The 22,371-nt window shown below is 53.2% G+C and overlaps 1 protein-coding gene across 3 annotated transcripts in view; it reads right to left on the bottom strand.

Annotated features, from left to right (window-relative positions):
• The window catches only part of TBCD (tubulin folding cofactor D), a 160,919-nt gene that overhangs the window by 13,498 nt on the left and 125,050 nt on the right, over positions 1–22,371 (bottom strand). For all 3 annotated transcript variants that reach the window (XM_028112398.2, XM_028112396.2, XM_028112397.2), the window contains 10 exons: positions 20,846–20,877; positions 10,963–11,025; positions 10,013–10,089; positions 8,308–8,389; positions 6,391–6,509; positions 5,702–5,793; positions 4,912–5,052; positions 1,493–1,576; positions 990–1,148; positions 778–916 (listed from right to left, as the gene is read on the bottom strand). In XM_028112398.2, the coding sequence (XP_027968199.1) occupies positions 778–916; positions 990–1,148; positions 1,493–1,576; positions 4,912–5,052; positions 5,702–5,793; positions 6,391–6,509; positions 8,308–8,389; positions 10,013–10,089; positions 10,963–11,025; positions 20,846–20,877 (988 nt within the window). The remainder of the gene's footprint in view (positions 1–777; positions 917–989; positions 1,149–1,492; positions 1,577–4,911; positions 5,053–5,701; positions 5,794–6,390; positions 6,510–8,307; positions 8,390–10,012; positions 10,090–10,962; positions 11,026–20,845; positions 20,878–22,371) is intronic.

Consider the following 22,371-nt stretch of genomic DNA (forward strand, 5'->3'; position numbering starts at 1 on the left):
GGCGAGGGCTGAGGGGGGCGTCCCCACAGCCGAACCAGGAGCAGCGGCCCCACCAGACAGGGCTCTTGCTCTGGCGACATCGGCACCCAAGAGCACAGGCAGGTGAGTGAAAACGCATTCGCCGTCCCCACGAAAACCCACATGTGACCGCGCAGGGGAGCAGGACGCACCCCAACGGCTCCAAAGCTGGGTGCACACGACACTGCTCCCGGGTCCAAGGGGAAAGGATGTGTGACCGCCACGCCAGCAGAAAGGACACGAGAAAACAGACCAGACTTATCCCGAAAATGACGGCACGAAGAGGAGGAAAGAGAAGCAAACAGGGCGAAGCAGCAGCGGGCAGGTGAGGTCCAAGGGCTGCCGAGCCCAGCGCTCACAGGAGAACCAGGCTGCCCCGTGCCGTGTGTGGCGGGACACCGTCCACACAGAAGCTCGCCACAATTTTCCTCGTAGTTGTGTGTGCTTCAGGTTCTAAAAAGTCCTGCCACTGAGCTTCCCACTGGGAACGCCAGCCCACTCTCAGGAGAGGTTAACACTGTCCTTGGGGGTCCTGCCCTGGAAACCCAAGGCCAAGGGAAGGGGCGGACCCTTGACCCCACTTTGACCCCCAAAGCAGAGAAAAGACCAGCACAGCGAGGACCAAGCTGCCCTCCCAGCATGTGCCTCTCAGCCTCTGGCTGCCACTGACAGCATCCTTCCCACTCAGACCTCCCACACCGCCCCAGCCCTGGGCCAGGTACCACCCACCACCGTGGGCCTGGGAAGAGGCCTCCTCACCGTCGACTCGGTCAAGCCACCCACGGACACAGCCAGCCCCAGCAAGACGTGGTAGCGGTAGGTGGGCAGCCCCAGGAGCTGGGTGATGCGAGGGAAGGCCTGGGACGGCGCATTCCAGTTCACGGAGGCCACGTCGGATCTGCAGAGAATGAGCCAACAAGCTGGAGGGGGGCCCGCACCCGCTGGGGGTTGGGGACCCCGGCCTCCCGTACCTGGGGAAGAGCTTTTCCAGCTCTCCTCGGTGGGGCACGTGCGGGACAGGAGAGCCGTGAGAGTGCAGCAGAGCCATGAACACGCGGGCGGCGTGCGCGCGGATCCGGTCAATCTTCTCACTCGCCTGCTGGGCTACACAACACATGACCTGCTGACAGCTACAAAACAAGAGCAAGGCCGTTAGCCCAGCTTGAACCCAGGGCACCAGCCAGAGCGGCCCCAAGATCATGGCACCCACTCCAGCCTCAGGGGGGACGGGACGCAGCCACAGTGAACCTGAGCCCTCGGAGGCCTGAGCACCAGGTCTTGGGTGGAAGCAGTGCAGACAGATGGGGTGGGCTGGGAGATGGGGGGAAGGGGACACAGGAAGGAGCTGAAGGCAGGAGGGAGGGAAGGGAGGCCCCGGCAGCAAGAGCAGCCTGGACACAGAGACCCCGGCCTCGCCCCCAGTGCTGGTGTCCTCCCACAGACCGGGCCAGACCCCCGCACAGGAGGCACTCACACGCTGGCCTCGATCAGCTCTGGCTGCTCCCTCCCTAGCAAGAGTGTCAGGTCCATCAGACTGGTCATGGCGGCCTCACGGACCCTGCAGGGACAAGGAGGTGATGAAGAGCTCCAGGTGCCATGTGAACCGCCAGCCACACTCAGGAGGCTCAGACACCTTCAACCAGGGCGAGCTCCAGAGACTGACCATCACTTCAGTAGGAAAGGCCCACCAAACGCAGTACTCGCAGCTAGCAAGAGCACTTTCTCCTGCGCTCTGTCAGCAAGGACGCATGTCTGACACCCGAAGGCAGGTGCCAGGTCCCAAGTGCACACAAACAGCACTGAGGTGGCCACAAAACCTCCAAATGCAGTGCAGCCTGGTCTACAAAGCTTTCTCCTGGCAGAGAAACTGAGGAACAGATGCATACAGATCAGCTCACGTCTGCCACTGCCACCACCCTTCCAGATCAGGACGTCACTCTCCGCTCCAACAGACTCACTCCACATTCGCTCACACTGAAGAAAATGAAGCTTCCACAACGTGAAAACCTGAGCCCACACCATGACTGGCCAAACCAGGGTGAAAGCAGCACTTCAGACTGGGGACACAGCTGGGCAGCAGGGACCACAGACCCACCCCGCACCACCAAGGCCAGCAGGTCCTGCAGGCCAGCCATCAGCCCTGCCACCGACAGACAGACAGAGGCCCCGGCCCACAGGAGCCCGGCCGGTGAAGCACTGAGCACAGGTGTGGGGGTGCTGGAGGCACGAGACAGACACGGGCCGGGGTTCACGGGAGCGGGGCAGGCTGTCCCCAGGGCATGGCTGCCAACCAGATGCCGTTCAGGCCCTGAGACATATGCCTGCCCATCTGCAGGCGCCAGGCTGGGCAGGGTGTGGGAGACGGGAGGACGGGGGGCCCTGTGGACCCCCAGTGTCTGTGGGTACAGCACTCACAGGAGAGGTGGGGGAAGAGTACGCACAGAGGACAAACCCAAGCCTGCACACACACCTTCGGGGCCTCCCCAGCTCCTTACAGGTGGCACACGGTCCAACCCCACACAGAGGGCATCAGGCGGCCCGCACCCACACCACAGGCCTGACCTTTGTGCTCCCTGCAAGCGTGTGCACACCCAAAGCCTCCGCGATTCTGAGTGTACACTTTCTGGGTTTAGTTAGCGCTACAAGGAATGGTTTAAAAAAAAAAAAATGGCGCCTGGGGGGCTCAGTCGTTAAGCGGCTGCCTTCGGCTCGGGTCATGATCCCAGGGTCCTGGGATCGAGCCCCGCATCGGGCTCCCTGCTCGGCAGGAAGCCTGCTTCTCCCTCTCCCACTCCCCCTGCTTGTGTTCCCTCTCTCGCTGGGTCTCTCTCTGTCAAATAAATAAATAAAATCTTTAAAAAAATAAAAATAAAAACAAATAAAACTAAAAAAAAAAATAAAAGACCAAGTGTTAAAATACTAAGAGAGAACAGAGGCAGACACAGGGTTGCCACAGATCCCAGAACAAACAGGCAGAGTCTTTAAACAACATGCTGACAGAAAACAGGTGGAAAAATAAATAACTGGAGACTTTCTAAGGAGAGCGAGAATCTTCTGAAAAGGACCAAACATCGCTGGGCTCCCACACCCGCACTGCACAGGCCTTTGGGAGGGACACTGGCACCAGCACCCGAGCTTCCTCCTCACAGGGTTCAGTGTCTGTGCTGCTGCAGGACCCAGGAAAACCCACCGTCCTTCCGGCTGGAACTGTAAGGAGTTGGGACAAGCAGGGCCCCCGAGAGCACAGGGAGCGCCTTGCAGGGGTGTGCCCCAGAGGGGGACCCCACGCCCACACAGGAGGGCTGCCCACCAGACAGAACATGGGTGGCCACCCACATCAGGTGAGGTGGAGACCACAGCTCTGTATTCAAAGCAAGCACACTGGCCACTGGAAAGCCATCAGCACCCTCCGGAGGAGTGAGGGAACCCATCCCCACAGCAAACCTCCCGGAGCCAGGATCCGCTCCAAAACCACATGCCCCACAAAGAACCAGGAAGAACGACCCGCTCTCCAGGGCACACAACTGAGCCCGGGGTGAGGTCTGACCAACATCACCGACTGACACAGACCCCGATCAGTGCAGCTCCCCCAGCCCGCGTCCTACAGGGATAGGGAAGCGCAGGGGTCGGGGCTGTGCTGTTGTAGGGCCACCAGGCAGCTGTCAGGGCGGACTCCCCAAGGACACAGGGGCGCCCCAAGCTCCCACCGAGGAGCCCTGCCTGCATCTACAAGGGCATGCCAAGGCCATCAGGGCCCCACGCGGCCGTGTCCCCAACACCACCTGGGACTGAGCAGAAGGGAAGGAAAGCAAACCAGTAAGGTGAGGGAACATCCTGATGGAGGAAAAGGCAGGGAAGGTTGGCAGACACAGAAAGTGGGGAAAAGCCCCAGACGGGAACTGTAATGGAACGATAACAAAATTAGAGCTCTCTCAGGCGACCTTGATGGCACAGGTAACACAGGGAAGAGCCAGTGAACTTCAATGTAAATTAGAATTTACACAACTGAAGAAGAGAAAAAAAAAAACTGAAAAAGAAATGAGTAGAGCCCCAGGGCTTACGGGCAGGAATGGGGCCCACGGCGGGACGAGGTGTCCAGGATGAGGTGGGGCAGGGGAGATTTAAATAAAGTGGCCAAAAACTTGCCACATATGGAAAAAACGTGCATTTCTTTTTTCTCTTTCAAGGCTTCACATAAAGCTCAACTTCTGTTTCCACTGTAATAAGAGAACGATTCCGCCCAATGTCAGTGACACCTTACCCCACACAGCCTCTCGGCACAACGCCCATCACAGCATGTCCAGAACGAGAGACAGAAGTCCTAAGGGTAGCTCTCAGCTCCTCCAATGAAAGGGTAACTTGGTTTGCTATTTACAGTAAACTGAAATCTTGGAAAGACGACAGATGCCAACGTGAGAACAAAGAAATGACACACAAAGCAAACCTCGCGCCATGGGCACAGCCTCCTCTCGGCTTGGGCTACAACAAGTTTTCTGGGGGCGTCCTTACGAGAACAGTCAAGCCAAGGTTTCTCCCAAGCCTGAGATGTGGGTACCTGGTTTCCCATCAGAAGGGGCCACGGTTCACTGTGCAACTGAATCCCCAGAGAAGTACCCATCTCCTCCTCCAAAGTGGTCTGACCCCCTTCTTGCCCTAAATTGCCACATCAGGGCCTTTGTTTGCTTGAATTTTCTCAGAAGAACTGGAAAGCCAACCATGGGGGCTGGCATGAGGGAGTGGCAAGTGTCTGTGCTTTAGAATTTAGTATTTTTCAGAGAAGAGTGGAACACAACCATGAGCTAGGCCCAAGGATGCTCTGCTGTCCTGAGAACACAAGCCCGGGGGGACGGCGCACCTCAAGGACCGTGAGCAAGAGACCACCTGCCACCTTACCATGCGCCCACGTCCCCACGGCTGTCGGTGGTGTAGTCGTGCAGACAGCCCAGGAGGGTGCAGTAAATCTGGGAGACGTTCTCTTCACACACAACCTCGTCTGGGGCCCCTCCTGCTCTCACGCCAACTGTCTGGCAAACCCTGAAATTATTAAAAATGCGTGAAATATGGCAAGTGTCTGTGAACCCCATCTTTCCCACCATCTTGGCCTGACAGGACACGCTGAACCAGGCCAACAACCTCAGAGGTGGAGTCAGAGTTCCTTCCATGCTGACATACACTGAATGACACTTTTCCCCAAAATCACATTTCCTAGTGTCTGCAGCTTAAAAGGTGTGCAGGAGGCCACCTGTGCTGGCCCCTCCCACCTCCGTCCTGGCAGAAAGGGGTGGTGCCACCGTACAGCAGAAGAGGGACACGGGTGGGGGACAAAGAAAGGAAAGCGTGTCCTGTTGTGCGTGCTGTGTGTGGCCAGCACCACATGGCACTTCCAGACTTGAGCTAAGGTTCATGCCCCAGTTCTTGAGGTGGGTTGCTATTCCCAAAACAAAGAAGTCTAATATTCACTATAGCGACAATGAATAAAGTGTCAATGAGCCTCTGAGTTGGAAATATTCTTTGACAACCCTCTGAAAAGAGAAGAAACGAGAAAATAAAAAAGTTACACTGCTGCTTCAAAGTAGATTCATGTGAGACTGGGCTCTGGCCCACACCGACAGAGACCACCTCAGTGTTTGGTCGCTGGCCCCCAGGAGAGCAAGGACTGGGGAACAGCCCGGAGGAGACCCACCTTGAGATCGCCTTCAAAGCATCCCGCCTGGACTCGGCAAAGCTCACATCCTCAGGACGAATGACAGTCACGGCTCCCAGGCCTGCCAGCACCTGAAAGGCAGTAATGCGTCCTCAACAGAGCGTGCACCTGGCAGGCCACACGCCCTGCTGCAGCCCGGAGGACACGTGGAGGGGGCACCTGCTGCCCCCGGTCACCTCTGTGGGGCATCCAAACGCCAACTGCCCCCTTACGGTCCTGTGGCCCACAGCTGGAAATTGTGACAAATGATCAGCCGACTCCTGAGATCTCGATCCACTACTTCTTAAAGGGCCATTCGGTCCTGAGAGTCATATGTTCCAAAAGGCTAAGCTGCAGAGTTGAGTTTTAGGCAGTCTGTCCAGTGCCTCTGACCCCGAGACGACGTGCGCAGGAGGGGAACACAGCATGGCTGTCTCAAGGCAGGAGCATGTTTCCACAGAGGCAGCAAGAGCTTCCCTCTGTCAGACTAGAACTCAGCCCCTCCAAGTCCCCCCATCACACGACAGTGTCCACTCAGCACCCTCAAGAGCACCCCGTTCCCTTCCTCATGGCCACACACCTGGACGGGCATAAATTCGTGGTCTGACCCTCCCAAACCCTCCCCCACTGGGCTCACACGCAACGCCCAGACCCAACAGGCCATTTCTTCAGGATGCGGGGCGCCTCACCTGCTGCAGCCTGCCTTTCAGGAGGAAGCGCGGGAGGGCACCCAGGGCCAGCGAGAAGCCACAGCGAGCCATCTCCTCTGGGCTCTGCAGGTCAGCGAGATACTGCCGTATCAGCTCATCTGAAAGGCAACGACAAAAGGGCGGCTGCCTCCCTTCCCGCACAACACGCTCTCCTTATGACATCTCGGAAATGCGTGAGTAGGCAGCGAGAGAGAGGGAGGAAGCATGCCAGCTTCTGAAGCAGATGTATCTTAGAAATGGCTCTGATCAAAACATTTTAAGAATTTTTATTAGGTGGGTTTGAGGTTTTCATAGGCAATTTTAATACATGATTTCACTCTTAGGAGAATAAATGCAGGAGGGGTTAAGAATGCATGATGTGGTCCTAGTCACCAGGAACACAAAGGCACACGGTGGACGGGATGCCCTCCCAGGGTGAGCACGAAGGGGCAGAAGCTGCCAGTCGGGCTGAGAGCACACTGCGCACAGAGAGATGCTCCCCGAGACGGGAAGGCCATCGTCAGGGATGAAACAGGGACGGGAACAGAGGGTGCAGGGCAGACTCAAGAGACAGTCAGGGCGGGAAGGGCAGTGGGGCTGCCAGGCTGTCCTCAACCAACGCAGCTCGGGAGGGGCCAGGAGCCTGCACACCCCGACCTGTCCAACCACCGTGACCAATTCTTGTCCTCACTGCTTAGATGTCAACAAGGCACAACCGTGGCAACATGTGCACGGAAACCTCAAGGGCCTACGCAAGGACAGCGAAGGAACACCGAAACACCTGTGCACCCCTGATGTGGCCACTGGTTGGGGTCTCCACACACTGACGGGGACTCCGGAACACTGCTCACTCTTCCCGCGTGCACAGCGACGCCATACTCTCTTCTCAGGCAGAAAGTGAAACATGACCTTATCATCCCAGTTTTTAAAAACAGACTAAATGCAAATGTAACACTGCCTATGGTCAAGGGAAAAACTTCATAAATTTGGAAAGTCTGTCAGAAGATCACGTTACAGAATATTTTATTTAAAAAAAAAATCACACGATTTTTACAATTTAAAATAATTTAAAAGCATTTCATATGCTTCTGAAGTGACTGTCAGGCAAGAGAACGCTACAGGGCACCACGGTGGGTGGACATGAAGCTTCTCCATGCAGACCTGTCAAGGGTCAGATGAACCACACGAGGGGGTTCTGGAAAACCCAACTGAGGCAATGCTGTGCAGCGAGGCTTGTGTGAACAGGGAAAGGGCAAAGTGCACGCACATGCCAAGGACCTGCACCAGGAAATGGTGGCACGGTGCATATGGAAACCCTAAAACCACATCTGCCATAAAAAAGTCACCGAAGCAATCAGGGACAGGGAATCAGGATGTGCTAGGACAGCAGAGGCAGGCCCCCTCTGAGCCGACAGAACCCCGGCCATCGAGGACCAGAAAGAAGAGGAAGGAGCCAAGGAACAAACACCAAAGGAAACACAGGAACAAAAAATGGAACAGGAAACAGGAGGCTCCCTCGGAGGCCAGAGAAGGAAGGGGTTCCATCCACGTACAGTGGGAACCTCCAAAGCACAAAGTGGGGGAGTTTACTGGAAAACGTCATTCAGGCAGACGCTGCTGACATAAGCACGGGCTCTGCATGGTGAGCATCGTGCTTGTTCTCGCCCGTTCGGGGGAGTGCCAACACACCAGGGATGCACCTGTCTAGAGCCAAAGAGGGATGAACACCTGCGGCAGCTACAGGAACCTGGCAGATCCAAGAGCAGCAGGCCTCTGTGCCCCCTTCCCCCCGTCCCCGCCCAACGCCCAGCTCGGGCCCCTCCCTCCCACACCCTGTCCACTCACAGCAGGAGGCGGTGCGCCAAAACCCATACCCTGCACCCCCACTTCCTGCTGGAGGCCCCGCGGCCCACTCACCCTGCCTGGCAGGATCCGCCTCCCCGGTCTCCAGGGCGTAGTACTCACTGCAGAGAGCAGCCAGGGCCAAGACTGCCGCTCCCTGAAATAAAGCGGGACGTGAGTGCACCATGCAGCCTCCCGGGCGCCCAGCCGTCGGGTCGTTCTGCTGTCAGGCCAGTGATTAAATTTGAAACAAACAGAAACTGAATCATATACTCCTTTCCAGCACATCTGTTGATCATCGTCAGATATCTGTCAGATAACTTCAAAATTCTCTGCAACTAATAATCTGAATGGAAAATATGATTTCTTCCATTCGATGCAAAGTCTTCTAATAAAAGTTAATTATAAAATGGGGCATGTTTTTCTTTCCCAGCAGAATGGGCAAAGGGCAAAGTGTGTGTTGTTCACACAGAAGTAACATACAGGCCTCACTTAGAGGGGAAGTTGCGGGGCCAGGGTCGGGGGGAGGAGAGTGGGAGCTGATGTGGCAGCAGCCGCGCCCCCCAGGCCGCCCCAGAACACCTGTACTGCCAAGAGAAGCCTGAGCTCCAGGTAAGCCTCTCAGGGTCAGACAGACAGCAAAGGGCAAATGCTGGATTTCTATGTTTTTTCCACTGCTTCCCCAAATCAGGCTGCTGAGCCCAACAGAGCAGCCCTGGAGAGAGGTGCCGGAGGCTGCACAGGGAGGGGCCACACAACACAGCATCACACCGAGATGTCACCCATGCAAACTACCACAAATCCCTGCTGGTGTGAATCAATTAAGGGAATGCTCTTAAAAGGAAATTTTGAGGCCTGACCATGAAACATTCAGATTCAACTAGTAAAACCGTACTTGGATTCTACAGAACGATAAAGTTCCTTCAAAAAAAAAAAAAAAGCATATGCAGGAGGCTGGAGAATTAATCATATGGGAAACCAACACGGACTTCGGTTTCTCCACCCTCAATACCAAAGCCCATCAACACCCACACTAGGACCTCCGTCACAGCCCCCCTAGGCCAAAGTTACCTGTCCCAGGAGAGGACAACAGCACATCGGCCACCGGACACACACACTCTGTCCTTGCTCAAGATAGCCAGCACTCTCAGGCAAGGACCCTGGACTGCGGCTCCCACCTATACCTGAGTGTCACGGCAGAGTCTCCAACCCCACCATTCTGCACCTCAACAGGACACAAACTCCCCAACTGAATAAACAATCACTATGGACATACAGGAGAGATGTTCAGAAGCTGAATCTAATTTAACCAGAAACTGTCATATAAAATTTAAATATTCTGGTCATCATTGGCTGCATTAGTTTTTCTGATTATAAATTACATAGATAGTGCCATCTAGAATTCCAAATATAATTATGGCATTTATCAATGATCACAACATTTGTGTATAAAAGGGACTCATAACGCACACAGTCCTTTGAAACAAACACTAAAAAAAAAAAGATTAATGTCACTTTCTTTTAGATTTTATTTACTTATTTCAAAGAAAGAGAGAGCACGTGAATGAGCAAGGGTAAGGGCAGAGGGAGAGGGAGAAAGAAAGAATCTCAAGCAGACTCTGCACTGAGTACGGAGCCCAACATGGGTCTTGATCCCAGGACCCTGAGATCATGACCTGAGCTGAAATCGAGTTGCACGCTCAACCAAGTGAGCCACCCGGGCGCCCCCAGTGTCACTCTCTATACAATGCAACAGCCAGAAAAATCTTGCTTACCATACCTTGATCTGTTGTCTAGAATGACTTGAAATAAGATGGAGATTTCTCAGTGTGTCATTTATCAGCCACTGCCAACCATCTGTCAAAGGAACAAAAGACATTCATTTACCCAGTTAAGAACATGTAGATGAAATTAAAAACAATAGATCTTCTACCTCTTAAAGTTGGTAACCTTAGAGATGAATCTGGAGAAAATCTAAGGTAAACATTACGCAGGTTATACAAAAATCCAAGGGCCCTCTCCATTCGGAGAGAAAGCCTTCTTTTGGCTACTGAAATGTCAAACTGTTACCGTGAGAAATTTTTGCTCTTTTAACACCGCAAGCTTCAGGGCACCACTTCTGGAAGCACCTCTCTCTCAAACAATGTCCCTGGGCCCCCACCCATAAAAACCTAAATATTTAACTCAGTTAGATCCCACACTGAACATAGAATGCTAAATTTATCCAATTCTTTTTTTTTTTTTTTGGTCTCCTGGTCCCAGAACTTGAGGCTGCAAAAGCAAAGAATAAAGTCAGCCAGGGGATAAAGGTGACCCCAAGGCCCCTTTCTTACTGCCTCTGTGGCCACGTGCCATAGAAGGTGGAGGGCTCGAGGCCTGCAGAGGGGCCTGGCCACTGCTCCACAAGAGCTGTCCCTCCTCACACATCCTGCCTGCACCCCGGTTCCTGCAGGCCTGCACCATGCATCTGTCAGGGTAAGGGACAACCAAGACTGCCCGGCACTGGGGGCAGGTGCCACAGGCAGAGTGGCAGCCAGGAGCTCTGAGGAAGGAGCCTGACCTCTCATTAGACAAGGGAAAGATTCTTTCTGAGGAGGAGAGTGCGGGGGATGCTCATTATTTACAACGGGTTATCATCTATCCTAGCTGGTTCATTTTCTTTTTAATTTGAAATAGTTCTGGGAGGAAATGCTACAGTGTGAGTCCACAAAGAAGAAGAAAAGCACTTACCAATTATGACGTCACCTCTAAAAGGCATCTTGGAAAGGGACAAGTTTTCTATTAAAATGCACACTATGAAGGAAAAGAATAAATGCAATGTCATTCTCCAGAAGTGCCCATTGCAGCGCCCACCCTGCTGAGTGCTGAGCTGCTGGTACCAAGTCCCTCCGGCCACTCCGGACGCGTCAGTGCCGGTGTCTCCGGACACACCAGTGCCCGTGTCTGGCCAGCCTGTGAGCAGCCCCAGCACCTCCTCAGCTGTGCAGCCTCAGGGAACCTGCTCCAAACCTGGCCCAGGTAGAGGCAGCCCCAGGGCCACACGGAGCAACACAGCCCACAGCTACAGATGTGACCCCAGGGTCACCCACATGAATCCCCAGGGACAACTCTTGATTCAGAGGACGCATGTGCTGACGGGGCCATCGACACTTACAAGTGACCAGGAGCTATGGCACCTGCCTGAGATGAGGACCACAGAGGAGCTGTTAACACAGGAGGAAAGGGGGTCTCCAAAGACAGTGGCAACAGTCCTGTCACAGGTGAGACTCAAAGTCCACCTAGGTCAGGACAGGTGAGCACCCAAGAGTCCACTGAGGGGCCAAAATGCGGACAAACCAAGAGCACTGAGCTGCATGCAGTCAACAAACAAAGAAATTAATGCTATTATCCTCAACAGAATGGTTCCTGGACAAGCCATGGTGTAAAATCTTGGGTAAATTCCTGACCTCTGTGAATAATTAGTGTCAGTTTTTTTACAGAAACACAACTGCACTACTAGGTATTTACCCCAAAGATACAGACATAGTGAAAAGGGGCACCTGCACCTCAATGTCCATATCAGCAATGTCCACAATAGCCAAGGAGCCGAGATGCCCTTCAACAGACGAATGGATAAAGAAGATGAGGTCCATATATACAAGGGAAGATCACTCAGCCATCAGAAAGGATACATACCCACCATTTGCACTGACGTGATTGAACTGGAGGGGATTACGCTAAGGGAAGTAAGTCAAGCAGAGAAAGACAGCTATCATATGGTTTCACTCATATATGGAACATAAGGAATAGTGTGGAGGACCACAGCGGAAGGGAAGGAAAACTGAATGGGAAGAAATCAGAGAGGGAGACAAACCACGAGAGACTCTGGACTCCGGGAACCTAACTGAGCTTTACAGAAAGGAGGGGGGTGGGGAGATGGGGTATCTGGGGGTGATGGGTATTAAGGAGGGCACATGTTGTGATGAGCACTGGGTTATATGCAACTAATGAATTGTTGAACACTACATCAAAAACTTATGATGTACTATATGCTGGCTAACGGCTAACTGAACATAACAAAAAAAAAGTTGAAATAAGGGATTAAAATAAATGACCAAAATTGTCACCATATAAAGACTAAGGAGTGCACACTTTGAAAGGGATTTTTCAGTGTAAAGGAAACTGAACATATTTAGAAATTATAAAAAATAAAAATTCCAAGAAGCCAATTCAGTATTTTTGCAATTTTTTTCTTATATTAAACTTATTTACTGTTTAGATTTTTAAGGAGTATTCTTTATACATCAATTTTTATTGTCTATGATGATGATGATGATTGACATAATTTGTACATTACATATCATTAAAGACCAATGGTTTGGGGTCCCTAAATAAATGTACATAGTTCATCAAAAAATCTGGTATTTGTGAAAATATTGCATCATTTCAGCTATTTATTACTTTAAAAGAAAGGGGGGGCGCCTGGGTGGCTCAGTCATTAATCGTCTGCCTTCAGCTCGGGTCATGATCCCAGAGTCCTGGGATCGAGCCCCACATCGGGCTCCCTGCTCGGCAGGAAGCCTGCTTCTCCCTCTCCCACTCCCCCTGCTTGTGTTCCCTCCCTCACTGTGTCTCTTTCTGTCAAATAAATTAATAAAATATTTTTAAAAAATAAAATAAAGTAAAAAAAAAAAAAAAGATTACCACACCCATGGCAGAAATCGGTCCAATATAATCAATAGGTTAAAGACACCACCCACTGCAAAGAAAACCACCAAAGTGCGGGATGGAATCCACAATGCTCAAGGGAGGGTGGCCCTGGACCCACCACACCACAGAGAAACATCAGAGAAAAAACTACCACTGGCGTTTTGGTGACCACCCCCGGGCACCTGGCACGGCCACACCCACCCTCAAGCAGGAAGGAATGGTGCTGCTTCCCAACGGACAACCCCCTTTTTAGGCTCTCTCTACTCCCCCCTTTGGTCCCTCAACTCCCGCCTCGACCCCAGAAACCAGGCCTGAGCTGGAGTGTGACAGAAGTCAGGCAGCCAGGCTGGGTGCAGGACAAGCACCTCCAGACCCTGGTGCTGACAATAGCTCCCCCCGAGGTCACAGTGTGCTGGGGTGCTTCCTGCCGTCCCGCAGGGACCCAAGGGCCAGACAGCCGTGCCCTCAAGTGCCGCCGGCCAGAGCTGAGAGCACAGCCACGCAGTCTGCATGGTGCCTGGGGTGCCGCAGAGCAAAGGTGAGCCGGTCCCCCTCCTCACAGCTCCTGACTCCCATTACCCACGACCAGGAACAAGGTCCCACCTAGCGCTGGCAGAGACTCCGGCCACCACCCTGCTTTTCTCTCTAACAACGTAACCAACTCCTGGAGATCTCATGCCATTGTGGGCAGTCATGTGATTCTCCATGCTCTCCTGATGGGCTCCAGCGGTCACTGCACCGGCAGTGGCCACATGTGCCTGTGGGCGCAGACCGCCCGTCTGCCCTTACACGGCTCTGCGTGCCGAGCCTCAGCAGTGGCACCCAGGACGGTGAGCAAACTGGAAAGCCTGTGACAGCTCACACGCTGGGGCTGGAGCCAGGGTTGCTAAGCTCTGATTGTGGCCAACCTGAGAGAGAACGCCGTTGTTCTCTCTGGTTACGGGAACCAGCATCCCCCTGCCTGCTGGAGGAGGCTGAGCACCTGTCAGCAACGCAGAGGCTCCCTGGGTCTGTGCTCAGGTGGAATCTCTGCTCTGGCAAATTTAAAAGATCTGCGCAGCCTGTAAACAATCACCTTTTCATTCACCACAGGACAAGGATTTCCTTTAATTCTGTGTTGTGCCTACTGGCTTTATACATGGTGTATTCCCCCATCCAAAAGTTTTCAATACTTATGTAGACAAACATACTTTCTACTGCTTGTTTCCAGTTATGCTGGGTGGCTATGTGCCAGAAGCCAGAAACAGAACAGAACCACGGTCCTCACCAGTAGGAACTATCGGAGGAAGTATTAAGACGCGGTGTCCAGGTCTGCTTTACAATGCAGGGAAAACAGACAAGTGGCAAACAATGAGACCTGTTGGAGCGGGAGCAGAGATAACACGGAGCTCCACAAGCTATTTCTCTGTGTTTTTGTGTAGATTTGAAATTTTTCAAATTAAGATTTTTAGGGACCGATGCTATCCTACAATGTCTCCTAAAATTTCTTTGAAATTTTTTAAATTCTATTTTTTGTATTTGAGTTTTTAGTTAATCAGAAATTAAGTTCTGGATATATGAGGTGAGGACATGATTTTCTTTTCTTTCACACAGCCCTTGGTGACATCATCATCCCTCAGTAAGCCACCTTCCACACCAACGTTGGAAGTACCTGTGTCACATATCAAATCTCACTCGTGTCATTACATCGGCATTTACTTCTGATCCCGTCTTCTGTTCTACCTGCCTGTTTGCCCACTCCTAAGAAAATGCCACTCTGCTTTGAGTGGTTTTACAGTATGTTTTAAGGACTGGAAAATCCAAGTCCTCAATATTTTATTTTTTAAGACTTTATTTATTTGAGAGAAAGAGAGAAAGCACAAACAGGGGGAGGGACAGAGGAAGAGGGAGAAGCAGACTCCCCGCTGAGCAGGGAGCCCCCCCCCATGGGGCTCAATCCCAAGACCCTGAGATCATGACCTGAACCGAAGGCAGATGCTTCACCGATGGCCACCCAGGCGCCCCCAAGTCCTCAATATTTTAAAAAATAATTTTCTCGGAGATTTGCCCTGAACATGAACTTTAAATGTATTCTATCAAGTTATAAAAAGGGGGGGGGGGGCAGTGCCTGGCTGGCTCAGTTGGAACAGCGTGTGACTCTCGATCTCAGGGCTGTGAGTTCAAGCCCCATGGTGGGTGTAAAGATTATTTAAAAACAAAATCTTTAAAAAAAAAAAACACAGGGCTTTGTAACTCCCTGTGAGTCTACAGTCATTTCGAAATAAAAAGCTAAAAAAAAGTTACAGACTAGGTCATTCAGATCAACCCACCAGCTAAGTAAGAACATTTTTATTTTTTTTATTATTTTTTTAAAGATTGATTTATTTGAGAGAGCAAGAGAGTACGTGAGGGGGGGAGGGTTAGAGGGAGAAGCAGGCTCCTCACTGAGCAGGGAGCCCGATGCGAGACTCGATCAGGGACTCCAGGATCATGACCTGAGCCGAAGGCAGTCCCTTAACCAACTGAGCCACGCAGGCGCCCTGTAAGAATATTTTTAAAAGGCTGGACAAAAGTAAACTGTGTGTGCTTAAGTCACTGCAGAGCTGCCAAGGAAATGGAGAGCCACAAGCAGAGGCTGGGGGCCACAGCCCTGAGCTGGGCCACTTCTGCCAGAGTGGCCGTGGTGACTCCAGAGAAGGCACACACTCGAAAATCCAGGAAGACAGCCAGAGTATCCACGCGCCTCTACAGGCAACTGGGACAGAACGTGGAGTCCAGAGCACCTCATGGGCCTTGAATCCAAAGGACCACATCCTAGACAAACCTAGACGCAGGTCAGCTGGCTCCAGCCGGCACAGAACCGCTCAAGCCTGACAGGGATGGAGGCGCCCCAGGCTGCTCGCACCCCTGGCCTCCAGCCAGAAGCCAACGGAAAAACCCTCTGGGGGAGGAAACAGTCCTGAACCTCAAAGGACTTCTCTAACTCTTCATGCCCAGTGTCCACACCTATACAAGCACAACCACACAACTCTACACAATATGGCACTATTACACATAGATTTTAAATGCTTACTTTGTTCAGAAAGGTAAAAGAAATCATTAAAAACTATGATAGTAATACAGAAACTATTAAAACATAGAGATTCTGAACACAAAATTACAAGAATTAGGGGACGCATGGGTGGCTCAGTCAGTTGAGCGTCCAACTCTTGATCACAGCTCAGGTCTTGATCTCAGGGTCGTGAGTTCAAGCCCCATGCTGGGTGTGGAGCCTACTTTAAAATAAATTAATAGACAAACACAAGAATTAGGAATTCAACTGACGGGTTTAATAACAAATAAGACACAGCTGAAGAGAGAGCCCGTGACATGGACTATGGGGCACAGACCCCACACTGAAACGGACAGGCAAGGGGAGGAGGCAGGAGGGACGTGAAGGTGGAGACGCAGGTCTACCTTGCGAAGCCTGGCACCCCAGACACAGTGGGAGAAAGGGGAGCAGAAGAGTGAAATCTGGAGAAATAACGGCTGAGTTCTTCCAAAAGTGACCCAAACAGCCTGCTGACACACAGATTACAGAGACCCTGTCACCCACTTGCTCTCCGTGTGTTGTGTGAGCCATGAAAACCAGACACGAAGTGGCCAGAGAAAATTAACAGACTGCCTCCAACAGAGCAGCGAGGAATAGGTAAGTTCTCAACAAAACAGGAAACTGAGAAAACAACACAAAGTTATCTTTAAAGTGCCAATCAATAAGTCAATGTGGAACTTAAGTTCTACACCCAGCAACAATACCCTTTAGGAATGAAGGTGAAAAAAGACATTTTCAGACAAATCAGAGGTCTTATTGCCAGCAGACATGCCCCATGGAAAACTTGAAGAGCATCTGTTCTTCAGGCAAAGGAAAAAGACCCCTTCAGAAGCTCAGAAATGCAGAAAGGAATAAAGAGATTTCTTAAAAGACAGGCATGTGGATACATTTAAATGAGTTTCAACTACATAAAACAATAGTTTTGTGTGACTGAAAACATGTATGAAATTGGAAGACATGACAAGAGTAGCTTGTGTCAGGAAGGTTGTGCCTGGGTCCTCATCTCCCACACTAGGAAGCAAATTAGTAATATGTGTTCAAGAAAAATGCTCTGGCTTACTTCCTCCTGGTGACTAAGTGCCCTGGAGAGCCTCACCTTCCTCTGTCCCCACGTACTGACCTGGCAATAGCTCCGACTGACCCAACAGGGTGCAAGCTAGTGCCCCCACCCAAGAGCAGCAACACCCCCCAGCATGTGCCCCCCCCACGATGGCCCCCAAGGCGCATCCCTTGCAGGCAGCCCCCCAGAACAGAGAGCAGGGTGGGAAAGAGGGAGGGGTGGATGGAGAGCACCCCCCCCAACATACACACACCCACACGACAGACCACAAGCCACAGCAATCCTCCGTGGTGGTATGAAAACACCAAAACAGCAATAAGGTTGCTTTTTTTTTCTCTGTCTTTGCACAAAACAAAGCAGTTTCTCTATGTCACCATCACTCCAGCATGGGTAAGTGGTAGGTGCGGCAGGTGAACGAGGAGAGGGGAAGGCAGCCTCTCCTCAAGTCTTTCCAAATACCACCACCAGGAAGCAACTGAGAACAGGCAGTGATTCCGTGCTCCCCCACTCATCACGGCTGGGCGGGCCTAGGGGACAGGCCCAGCACCACGCGCTGCCCGGGGCACACCACGTGGTGCGGACTCTGAAGTGCACCCCGCCACCATGTGAGGAAGGGCCTGACGGTACACATGTTCCTTCTGCCGGTCATTTCCTGTCTTGAGAAGCCATTTCTCCTAAGCTGCTGACATAGATCTGTGATGGTGGGCGACATACGTCTGACAGTGCCCGGGTGTGCGTCCAGCAGCTGCCGTGATAAAGCTGAAGCAGCTCACCCACTGGCACGGGAAGCTGCGATCACTTATCAGCAAGGCGTAGTATACACAACAGGATCCCAACTTCACAAGGCATAACTCTTCAAGGAGAGAAGAGCTACCTTGATGGAATCCTAATACACAGGCAACGGCGCAGCAGGAGACCCCGTGGTCAACGGGGACCACGCCTCCAGGGGCCCACCCTGTAGGCCGGACAGCGTTGCTCTGGCTGCGAGCTGGAGAGCCTGCACCCACCCTACACAAGCCACAAAATCCAGGAACAGTCTGCAGATCACGAGCTGTGAACGGCGTGCAGGGGAGTCTGAATGGCTCTGCACCCGAGGGCAGTGACCAAGTCCTCATCCAAGGGCCACACGCTTATCTTGGCCAAATGGCAGCCCCTCAGCAGTTCCAGCTGTCAGCTCACAGAAACCAGTTCTCGTGTCTGGAGTTTACTCTCCAGTGACATCAGTCGAACTCATGGGAACGGAGAGAAGCTTCTACAGGCCAGGCGGGAGGCACGGACAGGACAGAAGTCCAAGGGGTCGGCGCAGACTCTGCCATCAGCCAAGGGCTGCAGGGTCGCAGGCCTTCTCCCTGTGCACGACCGTTTGGTGGCGCACGCCAAGCGCGCTCACTCAGCGCTTCAGGAACTTGGTCACCAGCAGCCCGTGTGTAAGGCAGGTGAGGCCCCTCAGGGCAACTGGAGTCAGTGAGGACACAGCCCTCCAGGTACTCGAGACAGACCATCTTCATTAGCAACGGACTTAGAAACTCAAGTCAGGCTCCCTTCCCGGCACCATGTGGAACAGTCTACGACACGCCTGTGCTTCCTTCCTTGCATCCGTAAAGAGAATCACTGAAAATAAAACAACTTACTTGGAAGAAGCCTGAGGGAAACCTGAGCCTTGTAACAAACCACTGGGGATCTGAGGGGACCCCGCCAGCCTCATCTAGGGTTGAGAGTCTGGGCGCCACTTTTACAACAGACTCAGATCTGCAAGCTCTGTTCAGCTCTCCTGCTGCCACTGCCTGAATCCCTCCCTCCACACCCCAGCATCGACTTTGCCCTTCGCTGCTCCCCTGATGTGTTTCCTCAGCGAGTGGCTTCGTTCTTCTTTCTCAAGGACCAGCACCGACACAGTGTGCGGCTATGGCGCACTCTGGTTTTCTTGGCTACAGCCTCTCGCCGTTATGCTGCTCCTCACCTGCATGCTACACAGGTGTGGGTGTGTGCACACCGCCCCTCAGGCCATGCGGCCCTGCTGAGGTCGCCTGTGCCTCTGAGCACAGCCAAGCTGCAGAGGAACGGGGCATGGACTCGCGTGTTGATGATGTTGCTTTTTAAACAGACCCCAGGAGCCCCTGACTTCTTCCCGCTTGCAGGCCGGGCAAGTGCTGTCCTGTATGGTCTCAGATGCAGAGCAATCCTGGGGGCACAGCTCCCTGCCAGGCCACCACACCACTGTGATCTGAGACCTCTGCTGTGACCAGCTGTGGCCCAAGGTCCTGCCCACACCCCCTCACTGTACCCTTTGCTCCTCAGGGCCCCCTACGCCTGCCCGCCCAGGCCATACCCCACACACTTCCTGCTCATGGCCCAAGGGACCACCTCGTCCGCCAGGAGCCCAGCACCCAGGCTGCTCTGTGACAGAGGGATGCACACCAGTCCTGCACGAAGGCCCCACTGCCGTCCGGGGCTGCACGCGGAGGTCAGAGCAGCACAGACGCTATGCACAGCTCGGCGGGTTGGAGGCCCGCAGACCAGCTCTGAGGTCGGACTACAGGGAGTACGGGAAGCTCGGCAAGACCCTCTGCAGCCACTCAAAGGTTTGCACATGGTCACTGCTCCTTAATAAAACAGAGACTCTTGGGGCGCTGGGGGGCTCAGTCTCTGGGCATCTGCCTTTGGCTCAGGTTGTGATCCCAGGGTCCTGGGATCGAGTCCCACATCGGGCTCCCTGCTCCGTGGGAGGGCTGCTTCTCCCTCTCCCACTCCCCCTGCTTCTGTTCCCGCTCTCGCTGGGTCTGTCAAGTAAATAAATTCTTAAAAAAAAAACAACAACTGAGAATCCCAACTGAGGACTGAAGCAGAAGTAGGAAGCTAGCAGTTCTTTGTGAAGACGAGGATCTGGGGCAAATGAGAGCAGCAAGGCATATGCTGCAACCCTCTTCCTGGGCTAGCTGGCTGCTGGCAGGCATAGACAGCCCTGTGGCCGAGGAGGGGTCCAGGGCGCCAACTGGGTGGGGCAGGGCACAATGGGAGGAAGGACACAGAAGGAACAGTGAGAACCAGTGCAGTGGATTATTCCAGAAGCAAAGGGACAAGAGCTCCAGGAAGAAAAGGAACTACCAAGCACGCATACTGAAGGGTCTGGTCCAGAGGTCAGGCTGGGGGACTGCACAGAGCGCTCAGGGAGCCTGGGAGGGACGTAGGACTGGCAGTGCCCGCCCCTCCCCCACCAGCCCAGCCCCAGCCATGTGCTTACCAGTCCCCACCCTATGGTCACTGCACCAGAGGCCTGCCCTCTGAGCCTACAGGCCCTCCCTGACTTCTCCACTCCCCGGTGAGGGGCTCCCCTGCATCCAGGCCTGCCCTCCTGCGCACAGACAGGCGCCTGACAAACGACCCCCAGACAAGTGGAGGAGTGCTGGGGTTTCCCGTGGATTTAGCTGGGAAGGCTCCAGGAAAGCTAGGCATCGTCTGAGTTCCCTGTGGACATTCAACTAAAATCTGAAATCTACCCTTTGCTGTACAGTTACATACACAGTGCACTGAGGAGGGAAAGATGGTGACATCCCTTCGTGAAAGACAAATCACACCTCCGTTCGCCCACCCTAGCCCAGCTGCCGACCCTGTGGCTGCCAAAATACATCAGAACACGCAGGAGTGGAGGCGGGAGGCGGGCCCTCGGTCGCAGGAGCTACGTGTGCCACGGCACACTTCTGGCCCAGAGGACCACGAAGACCATGCAGCACTGGAGACAGGGAAGCAAAGGCCCTTAGGACTTTGTCACGTACAAGCCCATGGCTCAGACCTACCTGCTTGTCTCATGAGTTCTCCTCCGAGACCCCTGAAAATTAATGAAGACATTCAGAGTTAAAATCTTTCTTATACATCACAACATAAAATATCCTCACTAAGTGACAGATGTAACTTCGGACTCCGAACAGTGAGATGCTGCTCAGCCGCACTTCTTCCTGCTGGTAATCACTGCCTTTCTGTAAAGAAATGGAAGATGTGCCGTGACCATCCTCCAGATGAAGTCATTCTGATTCTCAGGTATTCCTGGGCACGATAATCCTTATGGCATGAACCGCACTGTACAGTCACACGGCACAGATCCCAAATACTGCTCAACTCTTACTCTCTAAGAACAAGGGACACCGGGAAGTCACCACCATCCAGCCCGAGGAAGCAATCCATTAACGTCCGCTAGACAAGAAACACAGCCCGTTCTGGACACCTAATACCGTACACTGAGCACAGCAAAGTGGCAGATGTGAACATAAGCGCACTCCACGAGAAGACAGAAGTCTGTTTATGAGACTGCAGCTCCTGGTGCAGAGTAACAGGACTGTCTCCCTTCTGTGCTAAGCGATTCAGAAACTGGATGACCTCTAGGAAAGGAAGGCTCCCGACATGGAGAACAGAGTCTGGCGCGGGAGGGAAGCAGACAAGTCAAGGGCGCTCCCAGGCTCGGGGTGGGGAGCCAAGCCCAGGGGCCACCTGCCCACTGAGTCCAGGAGAAATTTAAACCAAATTCAAAAGCAGCACAGATGTATTTAGAATCTGTAAAATGCTAATGGACACCACCATAAGCCATCGGCTATCAGACAAAGCTACACACACTAGGGCATTCCCTCGTCCTGGTGGGTCTGCCTGAGGCTCTCTGCCCACTCCGGACCACAGTTTATCAGTCCAGGGGGCTGAAGCATTTCACCAGAAAGAAATGAGCATGCTCTCTACTTTAGGCGGAGCTGCTCCTCTTTGCTGTCAGAACAGGTGGAAAGCCAGTGTGGATGGTGTCAGCGGAACAGTCGAGAGCCCAAGGGGAGCTCCCCAGGTGCTGACCCCTCCTCACCAGCCATCAAGGAAAGCGTGCGGCGGGAGCAGTCACATCCATGCCAGAAAGCACAGCCACGCCACCCTCCCTCCCTGGGACCGTGCCATGCTGTGCAGCTGCTGTCCGTGTGCACACTCAGCTCCACCAGGTACTTCTGGTGAAGTGTCCATTAACTCACACTGGGGAAGAAAGCAGCACCCCTGTGAGTCGCTCAGGAGGTGCGCATCGTCTGCAGGGAAACACAAACATCCTGCCCCAACCAGAGTGGAAGGACAGTTGAAGGGGACAACACTGTGGAAGCATCCCAAGACCTCAGACACATCTCTGCACCAACCATGGGGCCTGTGGAGCCACGGAAGGTCCGGACACAGGCCCAGCCACGTCCCACAAGTGCTCAAGGGATGCGAATGAGCCCCCCCTACACACTGGCTCAAGTACAGGTCTGTCCGTGGGGGGACAGCCGTTAAGAGAGGCCGTCTGTACCACCGAGCCATCAACAGA

The sequence above is a fragment of the Eumetopias jubatus genome, unplaced genomic scaffold (genome assembly GCF_037043125.1).
Source record: "Eumetopias jubatus isolate StellerSeaLion01/CBP00866 unplaced genomic scaffold, mEumJub1_p1.0 scaffold_10, whole genome shotgun sequence".
NCBI classification, from domain to species: domain Eukaryota; kingdom Metazoa; phylum Chordata; class Mammalia; order Carnivora; family Otariidae; genus Eumetopias; species Eumetopias jubatus.